Below are 26,494 nucleotides of genomic sequence, written 5' to 3' on the forward strand. Positions count from 1 at the left end.
CCTCCATCCCTCTGCTTTTTGAAAATCCTTGGAACTCTATCCTAGATCTTTTTATTTTATCATGTTATACTCTCTCCTAGATCAAAAATTCTATGACTTTTACCGTATACAAGCTGGTTTTAATTAATAAATAAATGCCAACATTTATCACTCTAGCTAAGACCTTGCTTCTGGCCACAGGCTTGTACCTATCCACCCCAAATCTCCTCCTGCCTTGCTTACAAAGCCACTTTGACCTCAATATTTCCAAGCTATAACTCCTTATCCTTAAATCTTCTTTTTTCGGTGTACCCTATCTCAATAGGTACATGACCATTGGCCCATTTGCCCAAGCCAGATATAAGAAGATCATTGCTGGACCTAAAATCTAAATAATCACTAAGTTCTATGACTTCTACTTACCAAGCCTTATGGATTACATTTCCTCAGATTTATCCAGAACCCAAGCTTGTTTTGTTAGTTGCTTTATGCCTGGGTGTATGTAACCCACTATCTGGTATTTAGTAGTTACCCAATAGATATTAGTAGAATAAATGAATGAATAAACTAATGAATGGATTCAGAAAAGAATGAGTAAACAAATCAAATGAGAATGGAACTTTGCTTTCTGATTTTGAAATCTCTGATCTTTTCCAGCCAAACATTCTTTTTATGATAAGCTAGTTCTAGGACCTGGGTCTTTGATCCAGCATCTCAAGTGTTCTTTCTACCTCTCATAATATATCGTATCTGGGGAAAGAAAATCATGGTGTCACGGACACCTTATCAAGTAGCAAGAGAGTGCAAACTCCTCTTTAACAATGACAGACCAAAGACTTAGAAAAGACATCACCTACTCATGGCCATTCGGCTGGCTATTTGATAGAGGGATTAAAATTTAATCTTAATTTTGTGCAATAATGTTTCCTCTATTTCATGACACTTATTAATCTTTGAAAAAATTAAAAAATATTATACTCTTAAGCAACATGTATGTTAAATGAAATATAATTTCTGTTTATACAATATCTTATTTCTCTTGCTATCAGTAAACTATGTAGTCTTGGTAGTGTATAAATGCTATTTGCAATGTGCTTATAGTTTTCTATAAAGCTGCTCTGAATAAATGGATATTTTAATTTAATTGTTTCAGCAACAGAAAAGATTTCCCCAAACCTCAGAATAACATCTGACATCTTGATAAGCAAGAAAGGAGACTGAAGTTTGCCTGTTTGTCTAATAAAGTTGAAAAGACTGACTTGAGAGCTTGAACAGTTACTGGACTTTCTGTTATGTCCATCTTTAAGAGCTCGTAAAACTATTTTTGGCCTGCTTAAAATTTTAATGCACAGTCAAAGACACCTCCAAAACTTTGGAGATATTTGGGTATCACTTCATGATCTGCCCTAAGTTTGCAGTTCTTAATCCATTAAAAGACAGACCTGGGCTTCCCTGGTGGCGCAGTGGTTGAGAGTCCGCCTGCCGAAGCAGGGGACACGGGTTCGTGCCCGGGTCCAGGAGGATCCCACATGCCGCGGAGCGGCTGGGCCCGTGAGCCATGACCACTGAGCCTGCGCGTCTGGAGCCTGTGCTCCGCAACGGAAGAGGCCACAACAGTGAGAGGCCCACATACCGCAAAAAAAAAAAAAAAAAAAAAAAAAAAAAGACAGACCTGCTTGTAAATCCACAGGTATAGATAAGAAGTCACTGTTTGACTGAGTCTGAACCCTTTTCAGATGAAAAATGTCAGTGGCAGAAAGAGAGGATTAATTACATTTTTAAAGGGTTTTCAAAGATTTTCATGATTCCTCTGGTATCACTTGAAATGTGACATGACTAGGTTCTTTTTTTTTTTTAGTGTATAAAAACAAGCAAATTATTTGGGCATCATTTTTATGTAGAAAAGAACATTTTAAACTAGTGTTTAGCTGAAGGGTTGAAATGTATTTTATCTTTAGAGGGTAAATTGTAAAGAAATTGTTTAAAATGTAAGCATGAATGAAAAATAAGAACTATCAGATAGAAATTAAAGTTTCCTTTCAAATAGAAAAATTATCCCCAATTTTTAAATACCTGCATTATCAATATGAAAATGCATACATACGTTAAGAGATATTTCCCACTGAGCCGTATTTGACATCATAACAGGTTGTTGGCTATGCTCTATCTTTGAGGATTTTCTATACAAGTCTCTGATTCTAATGCATTAATCAAAAAGATTGTATGAGGATAGGGCTTCCCTGGTGGCGCAGTGGTTGAGAGTCCGCCTGCTGATGCAGGGGACGCGGGTTCGTGCCCTGGTCCGGGAAGATCCCACATGCTGCGGAGCGGCTAGGCCCGTGAGCCATGGCTGCTGAGCCTGCGCGTCCGGAGCCTCTGCTCCGCAACGGGAGAGGCCACAACAGTGAGAGGCGGTAATACTCTCAGGACATAAATATCATAGATTTAATTACTTAAAGAGAAGGTCTCCAATTCCTGATTGAGATTTTTTTCCATTTATTCCAAACAATGTTTAGGCTTAATGACCAATTTAAAAATTTTTGAAGGCTTCATTTCTTTCTTTTTTTATTAATCTATTCATTTATTTCTTGAGTGACCATTTGATGAATTCCTACTTTATGCAAGTGTGTGTACTGTCTTTACTTCCTGTTTCTCTTTAATGATCCCAAAGTAATAATTAGGAGGAAATAAAAGGAAGAAGACCATCCTAAACTGGCTGTTTCTTAAGGGTTTTTGTCCAAACCTTTTTGGTAACATAGAATCTTACCTAAAGTACCAAATATAAAAAAGTAATGACTTTGACCAAACATTTTTTCAATTTGCAAAAACATACATGTCCATTTTTTGCACTTGTATTTGTTCTATCCACTGAAACTAGTAGTAAATTCAGGAAATTGCCAAGTACTTTCAAAAACTCCGTGTTGTTCACCAAGAGTCTTGAATCATTGTAGTACAGTTATTGCCTAAGGTATATATCTTTAATTGTAATTTTTCAGTTACTTTGGTGACCAAATATAGGAATTTTAACTCTAAGTCATTGTCCTAATGCTTCTTGTCTATCTGTTTTGGAATTGGATCAATGCTTTCTGAGGACGTGTTATCATTTCTACTTCTTAAGGATTTACTAAATAGAATGGACTTCAGTAGGTGATAAGTATGCAAAGGCTAAAGAAAGAAATTGGACTAAATGTGAATATAATTATAAGGACAAGTTTTATTATCCTCTCAGGATACCAAGATCAGTTGTTTTCCAGATGAACATAATTAATTCTCTTTATATGAATCCTGAGAATATTGTTCGTGTAAAGCAAGCACACAAAAAGAGACGGCTGTTGGTAAAGCACAAGTGAAAGTAATTTAAACGCCTCGTGTTCATTGTCTGCAGGAGAGCTGGAGGTGTTTCAGAAAGACGGAGAACGAAAAATTCAGAGTCGGCAGCAACTTGCAGTGGGAACCACCTGGGGGCCGTTCGCTGGGAAGATGGACCTGAATAATAATTCCTTGGTATGTAGATGTTCTGAGATGGTTGACTCTTAATACTTTGTCATAGTACAGAAATTATCTCTGCTTGCTTCCCAGTGAAATCACTAAAAATAGCTGTTTTTTTCTTTTTCATGGACCACAAAACTGGGATGTCTTCCAAGTGGTCTGTCTCTGACAGTATTATACGTAGAATTTAGAAGGAAACAGGTTAATCATACTAAATGGTTATCTAGTAAGGTAATTTATAAGGTTGTGGCTTTATCTGCTTAGCCAGACTAATATTGTGCATATTTAATAATATATACAAATGCTTTTATTTTTTAGATGACACAAATGAATTGTCATACATTACAAGTTTACATGATGAACAGGGAATAAACAACCTTGGTATTGCTTGGTAATACTATTTGTACCTTTAAGAGTGAGAATGAACGATCAGCATCATAATTTTTCTTGTTAACTTTTTTGTAAAAATTCTGAGATCAGAAAGTCTACCTCTAGGAAAGATTGTATGGACAACTGATTGATTAGATGTTTTAAAAAGTTATGGAAAGATGGAATATTTGGTTACATTTAAACTTCATTTCTTAATTGAATGTTAGCTTCCTATTGCAGCTGTAGCAAATTACCACAAACTGTGGCTTAAAACAACCCAAATTCATCATCTTGTAGTCTGAAAGGAATCTCCCTGGGCTAAAATCAAAGTGTCTGCAGGGCTGAGTTTTTTTCCTGGAGCTTCTAGGGAGGGAATCTGTTTTCTTTGCTTTTCTGTCTTCTAAAGGTTATCCACAACCTTTGGCTTCCATCCCCCTTCCACCTTCAAAACCAGCAATGGCTGATAGAGTCTTTCTCATATCTTTATTCTGACTCTTGTGTCTCCCCCTTCCACATTCAAGAACGCTTGTGATTACATTGGGCCCACCTGGGTAATCTAAGGTACTCTGGCAACTTTAATTCCATCTGCTTTCTTAATTCCCTTTTGCCTTGTAACATTCACAAAGTCCAGGGATCAGGACGTTAGGACTTCTCCTATTATAAGTAACAATACAAGTGATAAAACTTGGGGATAAAAACGTTTTATATTCTTTAGGAGATCCAGAAATTATTTATATGTATGGAAGTCCTCTCTAAATGCCATTTTTGTAGGAAGAGTTTCACGCCTGCTAAATATCTCCATCTACACTGGGGGTCAGGGGGAGACATAAAAACTTCCGGGGGGGTTTTGACAAGTGTGCTCAACTCAGCAACATTGCTTTCCTTTTTCAATTGAGTACGTGAAAGAAATTTCTTCTTCAAGCTATTACATGAAAGAAACTGGTATGTGCGGATTTTTGCTTATTTAGTGCCATGTGGATGAGACAGAGGTCATTGATTTAACTAAAAGTAATGATTGGAATAAATAAGAAACATTTGTGTCATCAAACTTTCAAACAACATAAAAGGTTCTAGGGGTGTGCTTTTTACTTCCTAAATCCATGTGTTTAATCCATAAAAGGATGAAGCGGGAGACTGTACCTGTGTTTAAGAACCAAACAAGTTGATAGACCAGGCTAAATATTTAATAATCTGGGCAGTTTAATTTGTGGTGGTCCAATGCACCTATTTCAGAAAGGGTTTGAGAAGTGGCTTCACGAACACTGCAGACCTTAGTTGGTTGAGTTGTATTAGTGGACTGTTCTACTGATTCCTTTGATAGAGTAATATTAGCTATTATACTACTTTATCAAGCAAAGACAAGAGGAAGATTGTGTCAACATCAAAGGGTGAATTAAATGCTATTCAAAACCCATTTTATCTGGGGGTTTCTATTGGTTCTTTAGCATTGCTTTAAAAATGTTGTAGGCAATAAGATATTTATCTTATTTGTCACTGTATATCAGACACCAACATAAACTTTAGTCATTTCTCTGATATTTCTTCAAGAGTGTGCTGTCGTTGAAGTGGCAGCTATCGTTGCTATAAGAAATGCATGTTTTCCCCTTTATTACATCAACATAGTATCTCTAGGAAAATGCAACTTTTGATTAATCTTTATATCATTATATATATGTAGACTGGTGCTTTTTACACATTTTTAACGTATGCTAAATTGTGATGTGTGGAAAGTAAACCTATTTGTGGAACTTTAATTTTCCAGTGAAATATTTTTAGACAGGTGATATCATTTGGTTCTTTTTTCATGCTTCTATACCACTCTAAAGCTACCTTGTGCCATACATAATATCTTTTAAAGGATTCAATTTATAGTTATGAAGTTTTTGGTGTTTTTGATACTATTTGAAGTGAATGACTGCTCTTTAGGGTATCAAAAACCAATCGTGGGGAATAGTTTTTTAATAGAAAATAATCTTAATACCCTAATTTTCTCCTTTTTTCTTAGGATTTAAATATTTAATTCATGTTAATTCCCTAAACTATAGCATTTTCTCTATTTTTAAATGTAGTTGCTTTGCTAAAATATACTTAAAATTTTTTTTTGACAATAACATTCTTTTCCAGAATTTACTTTTGATTTTATGTCATTAAACACTACCAATACTAATATTGACACTATTGTTACTTCTGTAGAACAATTGTCTAAGTTATACTTCGTACTTATTTTTTCTAGACACTATATGGAGAATTGGAAATGGATTAGCTCCCTTACTCCTCAGAACAAACCTATGAATTTGGTTCTATTTTTATTTATTTATTTATTTATTTATTTATTTATTATTGAAGTATAGTTGATTTACAATGTTGTGTTAGCTTCAGGTATGCAGCAAAGTGATTCAGTTATGCATATATATGTCTATTCTTTTTAAGATTCTTTTCCCTTATAGGTTATTACAAAATATTAAATATAGTTTCCTGTGCTATACAGTAGATCCTTGCTGGTTATCTATTTTATTATACATAGCAGTGTGTATATGTTAATCCCAACCTCCCAGTTTATGCCTCCCCCCCTTACCCCATTGGTAACCACAAGTTTGTTTTCTATGTCTGTGAGTCTATTTCTGTTTTGTATGTAAGTTCATTTGTATCATTCATTTTTTTTAATTCCATATGTAAGCGATATCATGTGATATTTGTCTTTCTGACCACTTCACTTAGTGTGGTAATCTCTAGGTCCATCCATGTTGCTGCAAATGGCATTTTTCGTTCTTTCTTATGGCTGAGTAATATTCCATTGTGTGTATGTACCACATCTTCTTTATCCATTCATCTGTCAGTGGACATTTAGGTTGTCTCCAGGTCTTGGCTATTGTAATTAGTGCTGCTCTGAACATTGGAGTGCATGTATCTCTTGGAATTATGGTTTTGTCTGGACATATGCCCAGGAGTGGGATTGCAGGATCATACATTAGCTCTATTTTTAGTTTTTAATGAATCTCCATACTGTTCTCTATAGTAGACGTATCAATTTACATTCCCACCAAAGTGTAGGAGGGTTCCTTTTTCTCTACACCTTATCCAGCATTTATTTTTTGTAGACTTTTTGATGGCCATTCTGACCAGTGTGAGTTGATACCTCATTGTAGTTTTGATTTGCATTTCTCTGATAATTGGTGATGTTAAGCATCTTTTCTTTTTTCTTGAAACTTTATTTTATATTGGAGTATAGCCGATTAACAATGTTGTGATAGTTTCAGGTGCACAGCAAAGGGACTCAGCCATACATACACGTGTATCTATTTTCCCCCAGACTTCTCTCCCATCCAGGCTGCCACATAACATTGAGCAGAGTTCCCTGTGCTATACACTAGGTCCTTGTTGGTTATACATTTTAAATACAGCAGTGTGTACATGACGACCCCAAACTCCCTAACTATCCCTTCCCCCATCCTTCCCCCTTGAATTTGGATCTGTTTAAAATTATATTTATGGATAAGAAGATAAAGGCTCAGGCCTTTTGATTCCAGTATCTGTGTTTTTAAAGCCCAGGCCACACTCCTCAATAGTATCTATAACATGATTTGAGTATGATAAAGTTGTTAGGGATTTCTTTACATGAATTCTAAGTTTATAAAAATCTCTGGGTGAAAATATGCAGTGATTAGAGGTAGACTCTTTTTTTCTTACTTTGGGCAAAATATTGGTTATTATACTTCATAACTATCATGACTGAGGAGTTATGAGTTAATTCAAAGACGACCACATTTTTATTACCTCTTTATATTTGGACAGTACTTTAATATGTGTTTTATATCATGAAGATACATTTTCTTTACCATAAAATGTATAGCCTACTAAACCTTCTTTACCCAACCTGGAATCAAGTTTGGAATTAGCACACCCTTTTAATTATTCGCCAACCGACGTAATGTTACTCTGTTCAGACTCGTGGTGTCGTCTCAAGAGATCCAGCACACTAATTAATCCAACACAGTAATTAATTGAGTCACCATGCCAGATGTCAAATCCTTTTTATATCTTTCAAGTTCCCATCTTGAAGTGCATTAGCAATATGCCACCTTCTGCAGGAAGCCTTTGCAGACCAGGCATTTGGATGTATGTAGAACATTTCCAGAAATATAGGCTACATAGAAACACCAAATGAATTGATTGGACAAAAAGTTTTCCTTGGAATCATGTAACACACTGAACACAGAAATAAATAATCTTTTGCTCACACCTCATTATCTTGTTAGATATTTCATGCTTAATAGCAACATACAGTTAATATTTTCATTGGGCCAGATAGGGGTCAAAGTGCTTTATAAGTTTTATATCTCATTTAGTTCTTACGTAAGCATATGAGAAGATAATATCTGTTTTTTCCTCCTTTGTTATCGAGGAGGAAACTGCTACTGTGAGAAGTTGAATGACTAGCCCAAGGTCACCTCAATCTGACTTGTGAACCCATGTTGCAATCAAATACTGTCTGAGAAAGTTTATCTGTAATATAGGGATAATAATGCTACCTAGCTTATCAGAATCTTGTAAAGACTAAGTGAGGTAACATACATGAGTTATCCAGAAATACTGACTACTGTTACTGCTCAGTCACCTGTAAAAATGGGTCCATTAAAATCTGTCAAGTTTAAAACTGAAAAGACACTCCAAATTAAATAAGTGAAACTATAGACTTTTGGCATTTGGGTATTTGACATGCCTAAAATTTGACTATTTTCCAAGGACACTGTATTAGTCTGGGTTCTCCAGAAAAACAGAATAGGGTGTGGTGTGTGTGTGTGTGTGTGTCTAGAGAGAGAGTGAAGGGGAGAGAGAGAGATTTATTATAAGGAATTGGCTCACATGATCATGGAAACTGGCTAGGTGAAAATCTGTAGTTTAGATCAGCAGGCTGGAGAGTCAGTGGTGTAGATGAAGTTTGTTACTTGGGGAGGCCAGTCTTTTTGTCCTGTTCAGGCTTTCAACTGATTGGATGAGGCTCACCCACATTACAGAGGGCAGTCTGTTTTACCCAGAGTTCTCTGATTCAATTGTCAATCTCAACCAAAACTCCTTCCAAGTTAATACACAAAATTAACCATCACAGATTCCAAAGGTCTATGGTATATTGTAAGTTTCAGTTTTTTCAGGCAGTCTTACGCCCCTGAATGAATTGTTAGCCAGCAAGTGAGCCTAGTTTTTTTTCCAACATCCGACCTCTGTGCCAAGGAATACCTTAACGTGCTATCATGGTGACACAAATTTCATGTTTTTGAAAGTCTTATAATTTTATTCATTGAAAATATCAAAGGACTATTGACAAGGAAGGAATTTTTTAAATCACTTTAAATTGTGATCAATATCTGTTTTTGAGGTGTTTTAGAATTTCTATATTTATATGTTGTGCCTTTGATGTTTTCCCATTTTCTCCTGAGGACAGAGATCTTTGTAATATGCTAAAATCTCTGCTATGCTAGCCCAGGTAAGTGCTTAATAATGATCAAACAACCTTTATATAGAAGGTTAGGTGTCTCTAATATTAGTGACATTTGCCCTCTCTGTCTTTTGATATATCGGCTGTCAGTAGCTAACGAGTCTTATTCAGCGAGCTGCATGCTGGAATCATGCAACATGCATACTTAATTAAACAGAACGTAAATAGAAAGTCCCAGGTTACTTAATACATAATAGTAAACTTGTCACAATCTGTTTAATTCAACAAATGAAATTTGACATAGAAATTTCATTTTATTGACGCCATTCAATCAGAATAGAGCCTTGTTTTATTTTCCCATGGGATTGTGACATTGAATTCTACAAATAGGAAATACACATATAAAGGATACTATAGGCAAAATTTTATTGACTTAATAATGACATAATGCTCACATTAAATTCCACCTTACATTTTTTAAGATAGTTATTAACATAGAAATGTGATTGAGGAAAGAATTAGAGATTCCTGATCACATCACAGGGAAATATTAGAATTGTTAGATATCTCCATTGCTCCCCTTCTAGTTGTAACTGTTCCAGTACCCGTCTCTGAGCCCATTCATTGCCATGGTCTTCAAGCTTCATGTTGTACACACTCTAGAGCAACTATATCCCTATCCATGTGTCTCTAGCGTTCACCTGTATTGCCAAAGGCTGCTTAGTGGAATCATCTCTGACTTTCTTTTTTTTTTTTTTTTTTTTTTTTTTTTTTGCGGTACGCGGGCCTCTCACCATTGTGGCCTCTCCCGTTGCGGAGCACAGGCTCCGGACGCGCAGGCTCAGCGGCCATGGCTCACGGGCCCAGCCACTCCGAGCCATGTGGGATCTTCCCGGACCAGGGCACGAACCCATGTCCCCTGCGTCGGCCCCAAAACACTCCGGCCTTTCTTCTCTTCTCCCTCTGTTTCCAGTGCCTCAGGGAGCTTATCCACTTGCAAAGCTTCAGCTACTAATTTACAAATGACATTTAAATTAAAAAATCTCTAACCTTGGCTTTTTACCCTTTCTCTAATAGCACATTTCAACTGTTTTACAAGCCTTTCCCATTGACTTCCTCCAACTAAACAGTCAGGAGGCAAGTTTATTGCTGTTTCCGCATACTGTCTCTCTGTTCTTCTCCCTGACTTCCAAATTTTAGTCACCTTTAATCCGAAGTCTCTCCCTCTCCTTTCCTGCCTCTGCAGGAAGTTCTTTCTATGAGTTATCCCATGTTTCCCTCCCATTTCTACCTCTCCTTCTCTCACATCTCAAATGCCTATTTACGTATGTAGTCATACACAACACACACACACACACACACACATACACACACACACGCACGCACCCCTCTCCTTTATTGGTTATAACTAACACCCTTGTTTTTATCATCCACTCAGAGCCAGACATCTTCCAGGACTCTCCTTTTCATGTCCAGAAACCAAGTACCATAATTCCTGCTTTCTTCATTTCTGTTCCCTTCTTTCTGTTCCTGCCACCACTGCTGTAGGTGAAACCGCCATCATTTCTTCCTTGATTATCACAGTATTCTTCTAACTTTCTTCCTGCCTTCCTTCTTGCCTCCTTTTTCTTTACCCAAATCACAGTGTGTCCTAAAAGCAAAACTAATCACTTGTGCGCTTAAGACATCCTAAAGGGCACAAGAGAACCCAAACTTTTGGTGAAAGGGTCTTCATGACATCACCTTCTCGACTCTTATCCCTTTTCCACTCTCAGTGTAAGTTTCAGTCCACCTCAACTACCTGCAGTGCTTTGAAAATATTCTTGTCTTACATCTCTATGCATTTGGCCGTGCTGTTTTATCATCCTAGAAAGCCCTATGACCTACCCCTCGGCCCCTCTTCATCACATTAACTCCAATTGTTACTTCAAGACTCAGCCCAAGGTTACCCCAAAGTGGACCTTCCCTAAAGCCTCCAGTCTGGAATAGATATCCACTCCTCAAGTATTTCTATGATCTTTAGGTTTACTAGGATAAGAACATTTATAACATAATTACAAATGTCTATTCACTTGTCTTTCTCCCCTGCAGACTGTATGCTCCTTCTTTATCTTCTATATTTGTATCCTTCTTACCTGGAACAATGTCTGGTTCAAAGCAAGTCCTCAATAAATAACCTTTAGAGAATGAGTCAATTAATACTTTCCTTTAACTTTTCTCCAGTAACAGTGAATGATGCACATCTTTCTTTATTTATTCTTGTATTCTCCCTGAGTCTTTTACCCATTTTTCCTGCCTCCTCCGAGATCTTACTTCATCTGCCCAAGTTAACAATACAATACTACAGTTAATGCCATCTTCTGCCTGTTTTGTTTATATTTTTTGCTTAATCTCATTTGAGGGTAATATATAATAGGGGAGGGCAATGACCTCTATTTCTTCAGTTTTTACCCAATAAAAAGATAGGCCCATGATGGCTTCTTGGTAAACATTGAGTAATTTCAGTGTAAGATTTGCGCCCCTTTGAAGCAGTTAAAGACGACGAGGTGGTGAGCCCATTGAGGCAATTATGATTTGTTTATAACAGAATCCGTTTTAGATCCCTCAGTATGACATGGGTGAAGGCCAAGAAGGTATTCTGCTCTACCATGCTTTCTGTGAAGTCTCATCCAGCATCGCACTTTCCAGTGACAAACCATCTGGGAAATTCCATCTGTCTCTGCTTGGAAACTGAGGTGGCAGTCGCCCACTGTGAGCAATTTTCTATTAACTTCTTGGATAAGATCAGTCAGATTTATACTGAATTGATGGGAACCGTAAGAGCAGGGTTGTTCCAAGAGAAGACAAATGTACAGATTCCTCTAATTGGACTTAAGCCAGTTTCATTCACGGATGCCCTTAGGTTCTAGTAGTGCAAGGACTTATAACCTTTTTAATTGTACCCTGTTCCTCTTGGGAAATGTTGGTGAAATTCGTTATTGATGGAGACTGTAGATTTGTCCCTTAGGGAGGCCAAGATCCTGGCTTCTCTTATACTCTATCTGCCATGTGGAGAATTAATGGAAACTGAGTGGACAGGGAAGCTGCTCCAAGAAGACATGAGGCAAGACATTTAGTACAGCAGAGCCTTGGAAAATGGTGTGTTGGTCTGGTTTCTAGAATTAGAGGGCAATTTTGTTGTTGGTTTGTTTGTTTGTTTGTAAAAAAGGGGAGAGCTCAGGGAGAGGAGAGATTGGTATGGAGTCCCAAGTTAGTAAAAGCATCCTGTAGAATTTGAGTCAGAAAGAAAGAAACCAAACACCAAATAACTACTCCACAATTCAAATCTCTAGAAGCAAACCAGCAAGGTCAATTACATATGGATCCGAATGGACTTACTGTGTTATAATGTAGGCATAGTGAGGTTGGCAGTGGATGGAATTATATTGTAATGTGGGAAAATAACCATTGAAATGAAAACCTAAAGTTTGCATTTCCTGGTAATTTGTATCTGGCTCCAAAAAATACACCTTTTATATGTAGCTAGTCTGTCTGCTAATCTCAGTCTCCCTCTAATTTGCTTTTTCTCCTGACGGTGAAGTCTTTCTAGATACGTTATGTTGGGACTTGGATTTGAAAGGTAGGGACACAAAGACACAATTCCTTGCTGTATATAGACAGTTTTATTTATGGGTCTAACTTACTGGCCTGTGCCTGAAACTTAAACACATTTTTGCCTTTGGGTTATGATACCTGGCTAAACCTCTTTACTTATACTTAGGCCAAGTTTTAATAAACAAAACGCATCTTTTTTGTTTAAGATTATTCCTTGTTCCCTTTTTCTAGAATTCCAAGGAGAATTTTATTGAAAGTGATCTTCTCATGGACTTATCAAAATGACTCTGTGATACGCTATTAATTTAATCAATGTCTGGAAGGAGTAGTTGTCCATATCATTATTTAATGTGATTAAAGTTGCTCTACTAGGAAGAGTATGTGTGTAAAGTTGAAGAGACTAATGAGAAGCTCTACCTTTTCCACAGAGTATGGGTATGGAAGATGAAGTCTGGCTTTTGCTTTATACATCCGGTTACTCTTTATGGAGTAGTTCCTGTTTGTAGCTCTTTTTTCACACTTCAGGGTCCCTTAGGGGAGAGAGAATCTCTTTTCCCTCCGGGGAGTCTATCAGATTCTTGGGTGGTGAGGAAGTATTTTGCAAAATATAACTCTGTTGTTTTCATAACACAAATTATAGAAAAATACTTTTGGCTGGAGGAGAAGGTAAAATGAGAAAGCATGTGAGGAGTAGTTGTTTACAAAGTTGACCCAAAGTTTCATCCATTGTTTTATGGTATATCTGGCATGCCTTTCAAAGTCTTTCTCCTTGACTTTTTTGGAGACTTGCTGTTCCACAACTCTTTTTAGAACAGTTGGCTTGGCATGTGCACTTACCTGTCATCTGCGTGTTTATAATAAATATTGTTCCAATGTTACGAGAATTTAGCAGTGATGTCAGCTAGGCATAATAATTAATTCATTCAGTAACTTGGAGATGGTAACTGTGAAAGAATGGACATAAGTGCTATTTTGTATTCCTTCTGCTTGATCTTAAAAATCAATATTACTTAGGCATAACCCTTTAAATATAAAATATTAGACTCATAAAATATCAGACTCTGTTTTTTAACTATCAACAGGTATTCCCAGGACACCATTAATCAAACATCATAACTTAACATTAACTCTCATTTAGCATTGTCAATCTTTAGTCTCGTAAGAGGTTTTCGCAGGTTTGCGAGTCTGATCCTGTCCAAACCACTCCTGCAAGGTGATGTTGTATGATGTCCAGAGGCAATAATTCTTACATACATTCATAAAAGAAAAATAAAGTAATATTTCTAAAATGTTTTTGTAAACTTGAGAAATGATTTGAGAAACTCTTTTCTGGAGATGAACATCTCTTTTCCTTGTTAACTTTAAGTATTGAATTTAAAGTCATTCTTTATTATTCATTTACTTTCATATCACTTTTTAAATAAAATCCTTTGCCCTAGTTCAACAAAACTGTGCTTCTTGATTCTAGTAATCTGTATGTCATTTGTGCTATCCTATACGTTTTATATCTCTTTCTATTTTAAAGGTCAGGAGCACAGAGTCAAGCATAGGGTTACGTGTGTTAGTCTTGTGGTTTTCTCGTACTCTTTACTTTCTCGGGGTCAGAAATAAGAGCACAGCTTGTCTATGTGTCTTTGGTAGAGTGTCTCATACAAGGCTGGATTCAGAAAGTGACAGCCAGAGCTGTGGTGTCGTCTGAAGGCTCAACTAGGAGAAGTTCTGCTTGAAAGGTCACTACATGGCTGTCGACTCCGTTCCCTGCCTCCTGGGCTTCTCCATAGAGCAGCTCACAGCATGGCAGCTGGCATCTCTCTGAGCAGGCAAATGAGACAGCAATACAAGGAGCCCAGGACTGAAATCAGCCCTTTTGTTACCTAATCTCGGAAGTGGGCATCCCATCACTTTTGCTGAATTCTATTCATTGGAATTGACTCACTAGGTCCAGCCCACCCTGAAGGGAAGGAAATTGCACATCGGCTTGAAACCAAAGGCTGTGATCACTGGGGGCCTCTCACAGGCTGTTTACCACTAAAAGTAATTTGCATAAATAGTTACCTGGCCTCTGAATAAGGAAGGACTTTCAAATAATAGTAGCAATGGGAGAAATCACAAAAGAAAATCCAATTAATTTGAATAGAAAAGACTAAATCATATATTATAAAACATCATAACCAAAATCAAAGTTTAACTGGTAAGTAAAAGACATTTGTGAAAATGAGATACATTTTATTCTCGTTTTCTTTTTTCTTTTTTTTCTTTTTTTATTTTTTTATTCTCGTTTTCGAAGGTAAATAAGGTCTTCCACATAGAAGGTCATGAATAAATTCTTGATTAATTTGTTTAGAAATTGTGAGGACAGAGAAAGATGAATTAAAATATATGAAACATAAGTTACACAAAATCTAATGGGAAATAAGAACCAGAGGCAGATTGTTTGCTGAGTATTTCTTCTCCTTCAGTAGTTTTGAGAAACATACACTAACATATCGTAAAGATCAGAAATGGGGAGAAAGCGTGGGAAAGAGCCCATGATGTGGTCGATGTAGCCTGGTGATAGTCCCAACTGTTATTACGTAAAGTGGATGTGCTCTCTTGGGTAATCACACCTGCTCTCAGTTTCCTCATTTATAAAATGGGGGGTATTATACCACCCCTATATCTTAGAGTTGTTGTAAAATTATATGCATTTAGTCACTTTGAAAAATATACAGATTATTATACAAACCTAGATTACTTTTTATTATGCCTGTGAATAGAAAGTAGATTACTCGTTCCTTTAATTCACCAAGCAGTGCTTCAAGCCTTTTCTCTTCAGTCCCCTCTCTGAACATATTTAAAAATCATTTTTGGTTGTCATTGTACATATGCATCTTCATACACATGTGCACACATGTATTTATATACACACAAACACACACATACCCATCGATTAGCTAGCATCAGTATTCTGAGAACTCATAGCCTAGAGGAGTACAAGGTATGAACTTAGAGCATTTATCATCTAAGGAGACAATCACCACAGAAGCAGAGATAAAACATGTATTTTTAGGAAGAGAAAGAGAGGTTAAGTGGTCAAACTGCTTTTTGAATTATGCTGGCTTCTTTGTGTTTTCTTTTTGTAAGGAGTTATTCTTCAGAAAGCATTTCTCAGGTGGGCGATTGGGGATTTCAGACAACTGGAAAAGTAATTTGCCCTGATTCACTTTTGAGTTACGTTTGTATTTTTAAATGTTAACTCAATTCTTTCATTACTTATGGCATTTTAGAGCTCAGTACAGAACGGCGTGAATAAGGCAGTCATAATGCAGACAGCGATGCACCATAAAATAAGAAGAAATGGGGGCAGAGTTCGGAAGAGCAAAGGCAGTTCACGTGCCTTAAGTTTTAGCTTTTATGAAGAAGTCCAGCAAAGACCGTTTGTTTCTCATCACCCTATGTGTGAGCATTATCCCATGGGCAGGTGCAGCGTCGTTACCATTCTGCATCTTAAAGCCACTGATGCTCAGGCCCGTGTAGAATATTAGTCGGTGGAAGGTGCCCGGTGACGTCCTGATGTGCATCTGAGATAAGCCTCGGGGGGTCCAAGTACATGTCAAATAAAATATCTACAGGAAAAAAATAAGACAGCATTTGCCTTTCCTGAAGTAGTTCAGAGGTGGTGAAAAGAGTTTATCCTTTATCTGAATATTGTCAGCAGGGAACATAGGCAGTTTTATAACTGTTGCATTCCTTCAAAACTTTGTGACAATTGAGAAAGTTGGACGTTGGCAGAAGCGTTCCTCATCTTTGCTGATACTCCAGACGGAGACGGTTCAGGGAAGAAGAGTGCGTGACAAAAGTCAACCCGTGGTCCGCTCCATTACTTCATTAATCAGGTGGAGGCATTCTGAAAAATGTTTCTCTTTGGTTGCGGCCATCTATTTTTTGGTGTTAATCGGCGCCCTGTGGCAGGGTTTTGTGAAAGGAAACAATGAACGGTTGTAGCAGCCCCCCTACGCGCAACTGCTGTCGCCCCTGTCAGAAGGCTTCGAGGATGATGCAGGTCTGTATCATCCTGATAAGGAAAAGAGGATTCAGAATGGCTTTGGAGAGAATTTGTGGGAGTAGTGTGTGCCGTTTTGGACTAGACGAGCTACGGAATACAGCAGAGGCCCTTAATGGGATCCTAAGGGTTCAGTGCCAGACCTTCTGTTGCTTCTTGAAGATTTTCTAATGAAATATTTTGATGGTGAAATTCTGAGACTGTCAGAGGGGCTGAGGTTCAAGATGCTGTTTTCAGTTGTTTGTTCCATAAGCTGTGATTAGTCAATCCAGGTCAAAAAATAACAAGAAAAGAAAAGAAAAAAACAAAACAAAAAAACTCAAGAAACCTCCCACAGTATGTATGGAGGTCACTTTTACTCTGCTGACAAGGCACTTCCATGCCACTGTCATCACGAGCTCTGTACAAGTGGCCGATGCGTTTTATATACTGTCGGTTCCTATTTTACGGCTAGATGAAATACGAAACTATCTTTTATAATGCTGATTCCATTTTGGCAGGCCTTTGGATCCACATATGGTTCAGTTAAGCTGTTTTGGACCCTAATGTACCTTTGTTATTTATTGGGATTTTTTGAAAGGGGTTAAATGTTCTATTTTCACTCTGGATTAACAAACACACATTAAATGTTTCCTAAAAATTCATATAGCTGAGAGAATTCTAGTGAGCTTTAGAAACTGATCTGCTATTCTCAGCTAAAATAAAGTCATTCTTACCCATGAAGGAAAAAAAAAAAAAGGCAACTGAAGTTCTAGCAAAATAGAAGTAGTATTGTATAGAACAACACAATAAAATGAAAACAGACAGCAGTTCGTATACGGGGGCCAGGAAAGTTGTCATCCTGTTACCAGTTGTAATCTTTAAGCATCTTTAGGCTTACAGATGCTGCTAGGATTTTCTTTCATTCATTCCACTGTTATTCTGGCACGTTATAAATAAACATACAGGCATGAAGAGTAGAAAACAAAGTGATTGTCAGAAGGATGAATGATAGGCAGTGACCTCACATACCATGGATAGTACGATGCTCAGTTAGGCAGGCTTAGTTGCCTAGAGGTGAAGTGAAGTCCCTCTACTGAGGCCTGGCTGATAGAGACTCCCTCTTCAACTTTAATCTCTTTGTTTTGTTGAGTTTAACTCAGGCTCTTAACTTCTGTTTAAAAGAATGTCTGTATGTAAATATGAGGAAAGATAAACTAGAAGGAAAGTGACATGTTTACCAATGTCATTTCAAAGCACAACATTTTCTTAAAAAACTCTGGAAGGAGAGGTATATTTGGATAATAATAGTCATACTTTGCATTTGTGAAGCACCTTCAGATTTTTCTTATATGGTCATCTATTTTTTTTTAAATTAAATTTATTTATTTATTTATTTTTGGCTGCATTGGGCCTTCGCTGCTGTGCGCGGGCTTTCTCTAGTTGTGGCGAGCGGGGGCTACTCTTTGTTGCGGTGCACAGGCTTCTCATTGCACTGGCTTCTCTTGTTGTGGAGCACGGGCTTTAGGGCACGCAGGCTTCAGTAGTTGTGGCACGTGGGCTCAGAGTTGTGGCTCACGGGCTCTAGAGCGCAGGCTCAGTAGTTGTGGCGCACGGGCTTAGTTGCTCCGCAGCATGTGGGATCTTCCCGGACCAGGGCTTGAACCCATGTCCCCTGCATTGGCAGGCGGATTCTCAACCACTGCACCACCAGGGAAGCCCCCTGGTCATCTATTTTTATTTGAAGTTAATCACTAAATAAACTTGCTAGAATGGGCACAATCTAAACTTTTGTCCATTGGTTACCTAAGGGGCTGGATGAAAGAGTGGAGATGGACCCATTTTAACTTATTACCCTAATCCCCCACCAAATTGTATGCCTTCCAAGTGGTATATTATTTTTATCTTTTGTACAGTTATTTTATCCTTTTTACATGACAGGGTAGTGGAATAATTATTTTTATTATTTCATAACTAATTTAGCAGTCTTCCCCTGCTATTAACTACTAGCAATTGAATGACTAAAATCTCTTTCTTTCTCTAATGTTAGATGTATTGTGCTAAACATCTTGAGGAAAATGTGACTCAATATTTATTAAAGTACGTGCTGTAAGTGAGGAACTCTGCTAAGAAGTGAGGGTACAAAAATCTGAATTCTCACCAAGCAGAATTACTTCTTGATAAGTATTTAAACATAACTGAATTCTATCCATAGCCTTTATATATTACTTTAAGCAACCTAGCACACAAAAAAACACATTCACACACACTCAGCCATGCACACACATAAGTCTTCACACATACACACACACACACACACACACACATACTCTCTAAATGGTTGATTGTTAAGCCAATAACTAAGATTAATATTTTCATTTTATTTTGTTTAACTCAACTTTCCTAAATAAAACAATCTCATGAAATAAAGCACACCTCTATTGTTGAACAAGTTACATAAACTTAATATTTTTCCTGTCATTAGACAACATTATAAATGTTGACAATGTTTCTCATTTTTTCCTCATAATTTTATCTCATGGCAAAACACAAAATTGCAAATTATCATAGAGATATTTTAAGTACTCCAGTAGGTAACTTGGAATAAATATATTGAGCATTTTAGGTGAATAAATTTGGAGGATGAAAAAGATGTTTTAATTCTTGATCACCTAGAGAGTTATAGAAAGTCCCAGTTTCATTAATGGCAAATATAGTAAGAAAAGAAAAAGAAATGTGAGAAATGAAAAAATATGCAAACATAAAACGCAAAGTGCTCTCTCATATTATTTGATATCCTGTGAGTTTCCATTTCCCCTTACTCTGTATTCGCTATGCGTCTGAATTATTGAGAACTGTCCCTAACCTTCGTTGAGGTGATATAAGTGTTTTGTGATTATTCAGGATTCAAACAATTTAATTGAATTAGGGATACTGAATTGTATGTTCAGTTCTCAGTATTTATCTTTAAAATTAAGAAATAGAGTGGTTTGGTAACATTAATTTTGTGAATTATTGTAATATTTGCTGCGAGTTGTATATACCACTCACATTGTAGGAACAAAAGAATACTCAATCTTTTGTTTTCATACCTCCTTAGCCACTGAAGGCGTTGAAAAGAGAAGCAGGTCATCTCCTTTCAGCTTGTTTGACAGCATCCAGAGGAACATGGAGCCAACTATTTGAGTTGCATCTTCTCAGTAGTTCTCCAACTATCTTTTACTAGTTCATATGCAGTTATCTTAAAGTTGAAAGGAAGGGAAATCAGTAGAAACAGGAAGTACAGTCCATTTTAACGTATCACTTCCTACAGTCAAGCTTTCACTTACCTTATTTTACTGTATTGTTTTACCATAGTTTCTCCTGAAAGGCATTGTAGTGTGAGCTGAATATTTTTTAACATCAAATAATACAGAGTATTCATAACGTTTCTGGAACTTAAGAATTTCTCAGTAATTTGCTTCTATCTTGCAGATGTGACTCATCTCAGTTCTACATAATCCATGTTGACTAACTGTGAAATAATAGAATTAAAAATTTTTTTTAACTAGTGAACCTAACATGGTAAAAGTGTTGGATTCCATCAGCGTTTCACCTGGGCATTAATATTAATACTCTGTTGGTAACAGGGAAGTTCTTTCATCATTGGGGTATGTGGGAATAAAGCAGATTCCCAGCAAAGTGACTGTATGTTCACTAGAGTTGCTTAAGTTGGCACTTGAGTTTCTTTTTATGCTTTAAGAAGAATGCTGCATACTGAATACAATTGAATATACTAGAAAACTGATAAAAGAGAGGTAACTTCATAACTCCACAGGCATTAATTACATTTTTATAGTTTCCATTGATATTATAATACTCTTTATGCGGTTAAAAATCTGATCCTAAATCAGGATGAACTTTATTATTATTCTATGTGCTCTTATTTATGAGATGGTAGGTAAGTTTTTATAATATTTCTATTAACCTTACATTGAATGAAATATGATGACTTCTGAAATAGCTAAAGGAAAGAAGTTTCTTTTAATGACAATGTAATTAAAGGTGCTACAGATTTTTTTAAAAATATGTTTCAGCATCTGTATTTCTGTCAAATTCTTGGAATAAACCGCATTGCATTTGTGACACAGCAGAATTTCTGGATCAGATTCTATCCACTCTTCTGCGAAAAGATCATCTTGGTTTTAAGCATTTAGTACTCAGTATGGCTGTTCTTAATTTGTCATTGAGATTAGAATGTGGATATTTGGGTTAGAAAGTAAAAACTAGCCTTAAGCTTTTAAAAAAGAATTTATTTAACTGAGTCGGTCCAGATCTCCAGATTTCTCCCTCTAATTCTATGCTCCCTCTTTAAAGACAGTAGCACTGATTTGTAAGGATTATTGTCTTTGGTTCCTGTGTCAGAGAGTTAAGAGGTGAGAGCAGTGGGATTGCATTTTCAGGGTGCCACATGTGCACTCTTTGATCTGAGGTACAGTGTGCCCCAGGGAATAAGTTCAATCTTGATTTCGTTAGTCAGTCGTCCACTATCAGGTACCGCTGCCCTGATTAGCAGGCTGAAGAAAAAGGGCATACTGTGGGAGTGTGTTACAAAGATGAAAAATAGTGATGAGTCTGTTGGCAACAGAGTCAGCCCCTAGTTTCACTATGTGACTTTTGCTTTCTCTTTGCATAAATCCCCTTAGTGTGTGAAGGAACAAAAATCAGTATTTCCATCTATCTTTCCACAAACTAATGATTTTTTTCAGTTAGCAATTTCCTTTCTTTGTTTAAATTCATTATTGCAAAATGGAAACTGGAAGGACAATTAGCAGGGTGCATTGTGGTGGTTGCTAAGAGAAACTCAAATATAGCTGCCTAACATTCCTGCCATTCTGTGAACCAAGCCAATGGCTAACTCTTGTAAAATGTTCGGAGTCTGGAAAACTAGCATCATACCTCTGCTGTTTCTACCCCTTCATCTGCTACATAGATGTGAAATAGTTCTCTGGACCCAGAGAGCGTCAGTATCCATCCATTAATCAGTGATATCTCTGCCAAAGCATTAGAGTCCAAAGATTTTCTGAATCGCTTGCCATGTGTCCTTTTCTCTTTGATCAAAGTAAAAGAGAGAATATCTCCAAACATGTGAGGGTATATGCTGACAACAACTGCAGCTCTTGCTCTCTTTAGATACGTATTTGGGATCTGCCCATGTGTATTGTATATTGTGGTGTTGAGATAGAAATGGAGGTTCTGAAAAGAAGACTAAACAGTGGATAAACTTTTATCTTAAGTCTTTGCCAAATCTCACTATTCTATTTCAAAATTAAAATCGTTTACTGAAAAAATATTAATTTTTATTTGTGAGTACCTTTTATAGAAAAATACAAGGTACAGATATAGTTGTATCATAAATACTTATGGTATGCTCATGGCCCACTAAAGTTATTTACTATTGTATTTGACCTTGTTGATGGGACCAGTTTGATAAGGTTAAGGTCAATGACTGCATTATTTTTAGACAAGATACAAATGTAGAATGTTCTGTTTTGCTTTACCATGTTAACAACTAGTAGCATTTAGAGTTCTCTATGTACTGCTGATTTCAGCCATGCATTCGTTGTCAATGATTATCCAAAATATTTCAGCACCTGTAATTAATCACAGATTTGAGAAAAGAAACACAAACTAAGATATAGTTTGGCTTTTCCCCCCTCCCAGAAAGTCTGGACAGAGTGCTACTAAGAATAACAACAGTGCTTGTAATAATCATAATCGTGCTTTCAATATATATGAAAAAAATCACTGAGAGAAAAATCCTTTTGATAACATTTTCTAATTTAATCCCCTTATATCATTTGCTTAAGTTTACGTGTTACATCATAGTGGTAAGAAAAGGACTGTCTATTTTATAAAAGAAGAGGGAGTAGTGACCTATTCAGTAGTAAGTTTCTAGCAAAAACATTTGTGTTCTATTAATTATTTAGACTAATGATCACTAGTATCTTTTCTCATGCAAATATTTATTTAGCTCAATGTAACTAGCATAACAATTTCGGTAAGCAGCACTAGATTTATATAATAGACCTCCCAGGAGATAAAATCTTCTAGATGCCTTTATGGCTATTAAATTGTCATTAATGAGTTTAAAAAGTCATCCTGACTTTTTTGTAGATCGCATGCACTTCCCTGCTTCAATGAAAAGTTAAATAATGAAGTGATAATTGTGAGCTTTTCTGTACTAGGGCATAGGAGCCAAAGAACGAATGAATCAGTGTGGTACGAGAATCTTCAATTTAAAAGTTGAAGAAGCTTCTTTTGAACTATTTTTGTATCAAGGTACCTTACATAGTATCATGAGAGTGTAATAGAGCTGGACCAAAGACTTAAGGAATATAAACAAACCTTTTCAGTTTCTTGTGATGGAGATTAATTTATCAGGTTGATGTCTGTAGACTGCAAATAGTTAATGCATTTAACCTCATTCAGTAGCTAGAACTGGCCTGTTTATAAATACTCTAATTAGATCAAAGCATAGAAATAACCAGAATGGATGTAACAGGCAAAAAGACAAATGAATGCACCTGTATCAGTAATAAAGGGACATTTTTCCCCTTACGTGTTCATTTTACTAAAATCATTCTACACTTCCCTGTTCACTTAAAGTCTAGTTATTCTAAACTTTGAAAAATGACTTCAAGAACACCTAGTGCCTTCAACTATGATTCTCAGCAACCTTGGTTTATCTCACTCAAATCTGTTTAGGCCCCAGTCAGGCCTGCTCGTTCCTGTGCCAGGATCTATTAATGATAATTACTTAGAATACCATCCCCATTCTGTGATACCATCACATCATTGTGAGGAAGATTGCGATCTTATCGCAGCCCATTCTGTTTAACTCTGACACTCCTTCCATTATACTGGGGCCTTGATAAGATCATGCCTGTTAGGATCAGACATTAGTTGGAATCAATATTTGAAAATGTGCCTGTTTTTGCTTAATAGTAAAGTTAGTGTGAGTGGTGAAGTGAGATCATTCGTTGGATGGAATTGTACAACTTTATCTTGTCAAGGGTTCTTTCTATGACTTTATGCTCAAAAGCACAGAATGAGGCCTTGGGGAAACCATAATATTACTGACCAACCTACCTGGATATCCTACCTTGATGAGAATATGTGATATTTTTAAACTGATTTAGGTCAGAAAAATGAGTTGGAAAGAATGAAAGACTACCTTCATAACTCTTCATTAATGAAGCCCAGTTAATTCACTGGTTCTTAACCAGTGACAGTTTTGCCCCCAAGGAACATTTGACAGGGTTGCCGAATCCTGGGGCGGGGGTGGGGGGTGGGAGTGGGGGGCGGCGGGGAAGGGAGGGAGGGGAATAGCAGTGCTACTGCCCTCTAGTGGGTGGAGGCCAGAGTTGTTGCTAAATTCCCACAACGAAGAATAAGCTGACCCAAGAGGTCCACAGTGCGAAGGTTGAGAAACCGTGATGTAAGGTATACCACGAATATTCCAAAAAGTAGAAGTGTTGGGCAGCAATGGATTTCAGTTTTTAAGGTGGTTATCTATCTGCCTGGGAGGAACGAATGCTGCAGCTGTCCGTTTTCCTCCTTTTTCTGGTTAGGAGCAACATCTGATAGATTTGTAATTAAGGAATTCTTTTAGGCATACACATCTGGAAATCTGAGTGGTTTCCTTCAAATTTGTGCTGAATGGAACTTCAGGTAGCAAAGGTAACGTGAGAAATCAGCCATGTAACATCTTTGGTCTTAATAAAGCCAAGCTCTTGAAACCTTGTGGGATACTACACTCCATGTTTGGAACTTATTCATATTTTTTTTAAATTAATGAAATATGGAATGGAATATCCATATTTATCACTTCCCCAAACTCCTCCAACTTCATGAGATTTGCTTATTATCTGATTATATATTTTGTTATATATACAATTTGGTTATTTATTTAGTATATATTATTTGGTTACATACTCACGTATGAAAAACAACATTGAGTATTGTATTTTTCATAGTATTTGGGAGATTGTTTCGCACAATAAATGTTGGAAATTTAGATAAGTTTGTTTCAAAATTTTTTTTAGCCTTTGAATGCTTACAGGAAAAAAATAGGCAACACATTTACAGTGCATTTTTTTTTTTAAATTAGAGGATGTCTTTCTTGGGTTCACGCATTTTATGATTACTAAAGTCTATGCAACTGAGTTTGAGATGAAGGTCTTTCATCTGCCAGGACAGTAGAGAGAATTTTTTCCTTTTTGTATTGTTGAGAATCCTGAAAGCTTTTTTCCTGACTACTCAGATGGGAGCAGCAGAAAGGGGGTTAGAAGTGCCAATGGCAGTGAAACTGTGGAAGATTAGCACACTTCTTTTGATGAAAGGTGACTTCCCAGAGGGCTGGAGAATAAACATGTGGGCGGAAGTGCCGGTTTGGAGAAAAGGCACTGAAGTAAATGAGAGGAGTTTTCCACTTAAGTCGAGTTCAGGGCTCAGAACTCTGAACCTGCACAGCCTGTCCAATTCATTGCTCATCCTCCATCTATTTCAGTAAAAGCATCATGGAATAGCCCTCTTGCCAACTACTGTATTATTCATAAAACCTTGTATGAAAAGATTATTTGCAATACCTAAAATGTTTATTAGAAGCTGGCAGGTTAAACAAACATTTTTCTGTTTTATTTCTAAAATTCCTCATGAAGTAAAATAGTTTTATCCTACCCCTCCCTGTTTTGCTGTTTAGTGTTACAATTTTTTGAAAAGGCCTGAATTCTATTTTAACCTTTTTGGCAGCTGAAGATAATGACTTTACAAATGAAAAATTATTATTTTTAAATATTGAGAAATTCTAAATTATGATACTGTTTAGGAGTGTACTCTGAACTAATTATAGAGATTACTCTAAATGTTTTTAAGGTTAGTTCTGGAACTATAGAGTTATTCATTCTCTTTAAAATTTTAAACTTTATTTTTTTCTGAATTTTCTAAAAATTATTCCTATGTTTTATCACATATATACTAACAACCAAAAGAAATATTTTAGAGAAAGTAAGTTACTTCCTTCTAAATTCTGGCTCTGAATACACCAAGAAAAAGGCAAGCAGGGAGTTTAGTGTGGTGCATAGATTCCTTTTTCCTCCTCTGGTGTTAAAAGCACCAAGTAGCCTGGTTCTGATAGAGTTAAGTAAACTAAAGACAACCCCCCTGCCCCCAGCCCTCTATCTCCTAGTACTTTTCAGTCCAACAATCATTTCTTCTCATAGAGTAAGATAAGTTTTCATGTGTTTGTGTTTGATGGATTAACAACAGAAAATTAAGGAATTTTACAAAAATTCCAACTTGGCAAATAGTAGCAACTCTTATCATGCGGAGGCCTGATAAAACCCTCCGATAAAGCTGGGGAGACTAGTCTGGACAATGTCCTGAAAAGTACTAGGTATCTGACAGTGGCCTGTATCTCACCACTTGAGTTGGGATGATCAGTTAAATGCAAACACCACATTGGATAACAGAGCTGTTATTCGAGACTCTATGTTCCTGTCTTTAAAGGTGGGACATTGGTTACGATAAGGGGCAAGCATATGGCTGTAAAAACTGTGTTATTGGGG

The 26,494-nt window shown here is 36.8% G+C and overlaps 1 protein-coding gene across 1 annotated transcript in view; it reads left to right on the forward strand.

The window, feature by feature from the left end:
- Window positions 1-26,494, forward strand: part of ZFPM2 (zinc finger protein, FOG family member 2) — a 466,557-nt gene that overhangs the window by 237,617 nt on the left and 202,446 nt on the right. The window contains exon 4 of the mRNA XM_032610608.1: window positions 3,365-3,483. Coding sequence (XP_032466499.1) covers window positions 3,365-3,483 — 119 coding nt within the window. The remainder of the gene's footprint in view (window positions 1-3,364; window positions 3,484-26,494) is intronic.

The sequence above is a fragment of the Phocoena sinus genome, chromosome 17, assembly GCF_008692025.1.
Source record: "Phocoena sinus isolate mPhoSin1 chromosome 17, mPhoSin1.pri, whole genome shotgun sequence".
Lineage (NCBI taxonomy): Eukaryota > Metazoa > Chordata > Mammalia > Artiodactyla > Phocoenidae > Phocoena > Phocoena sinus.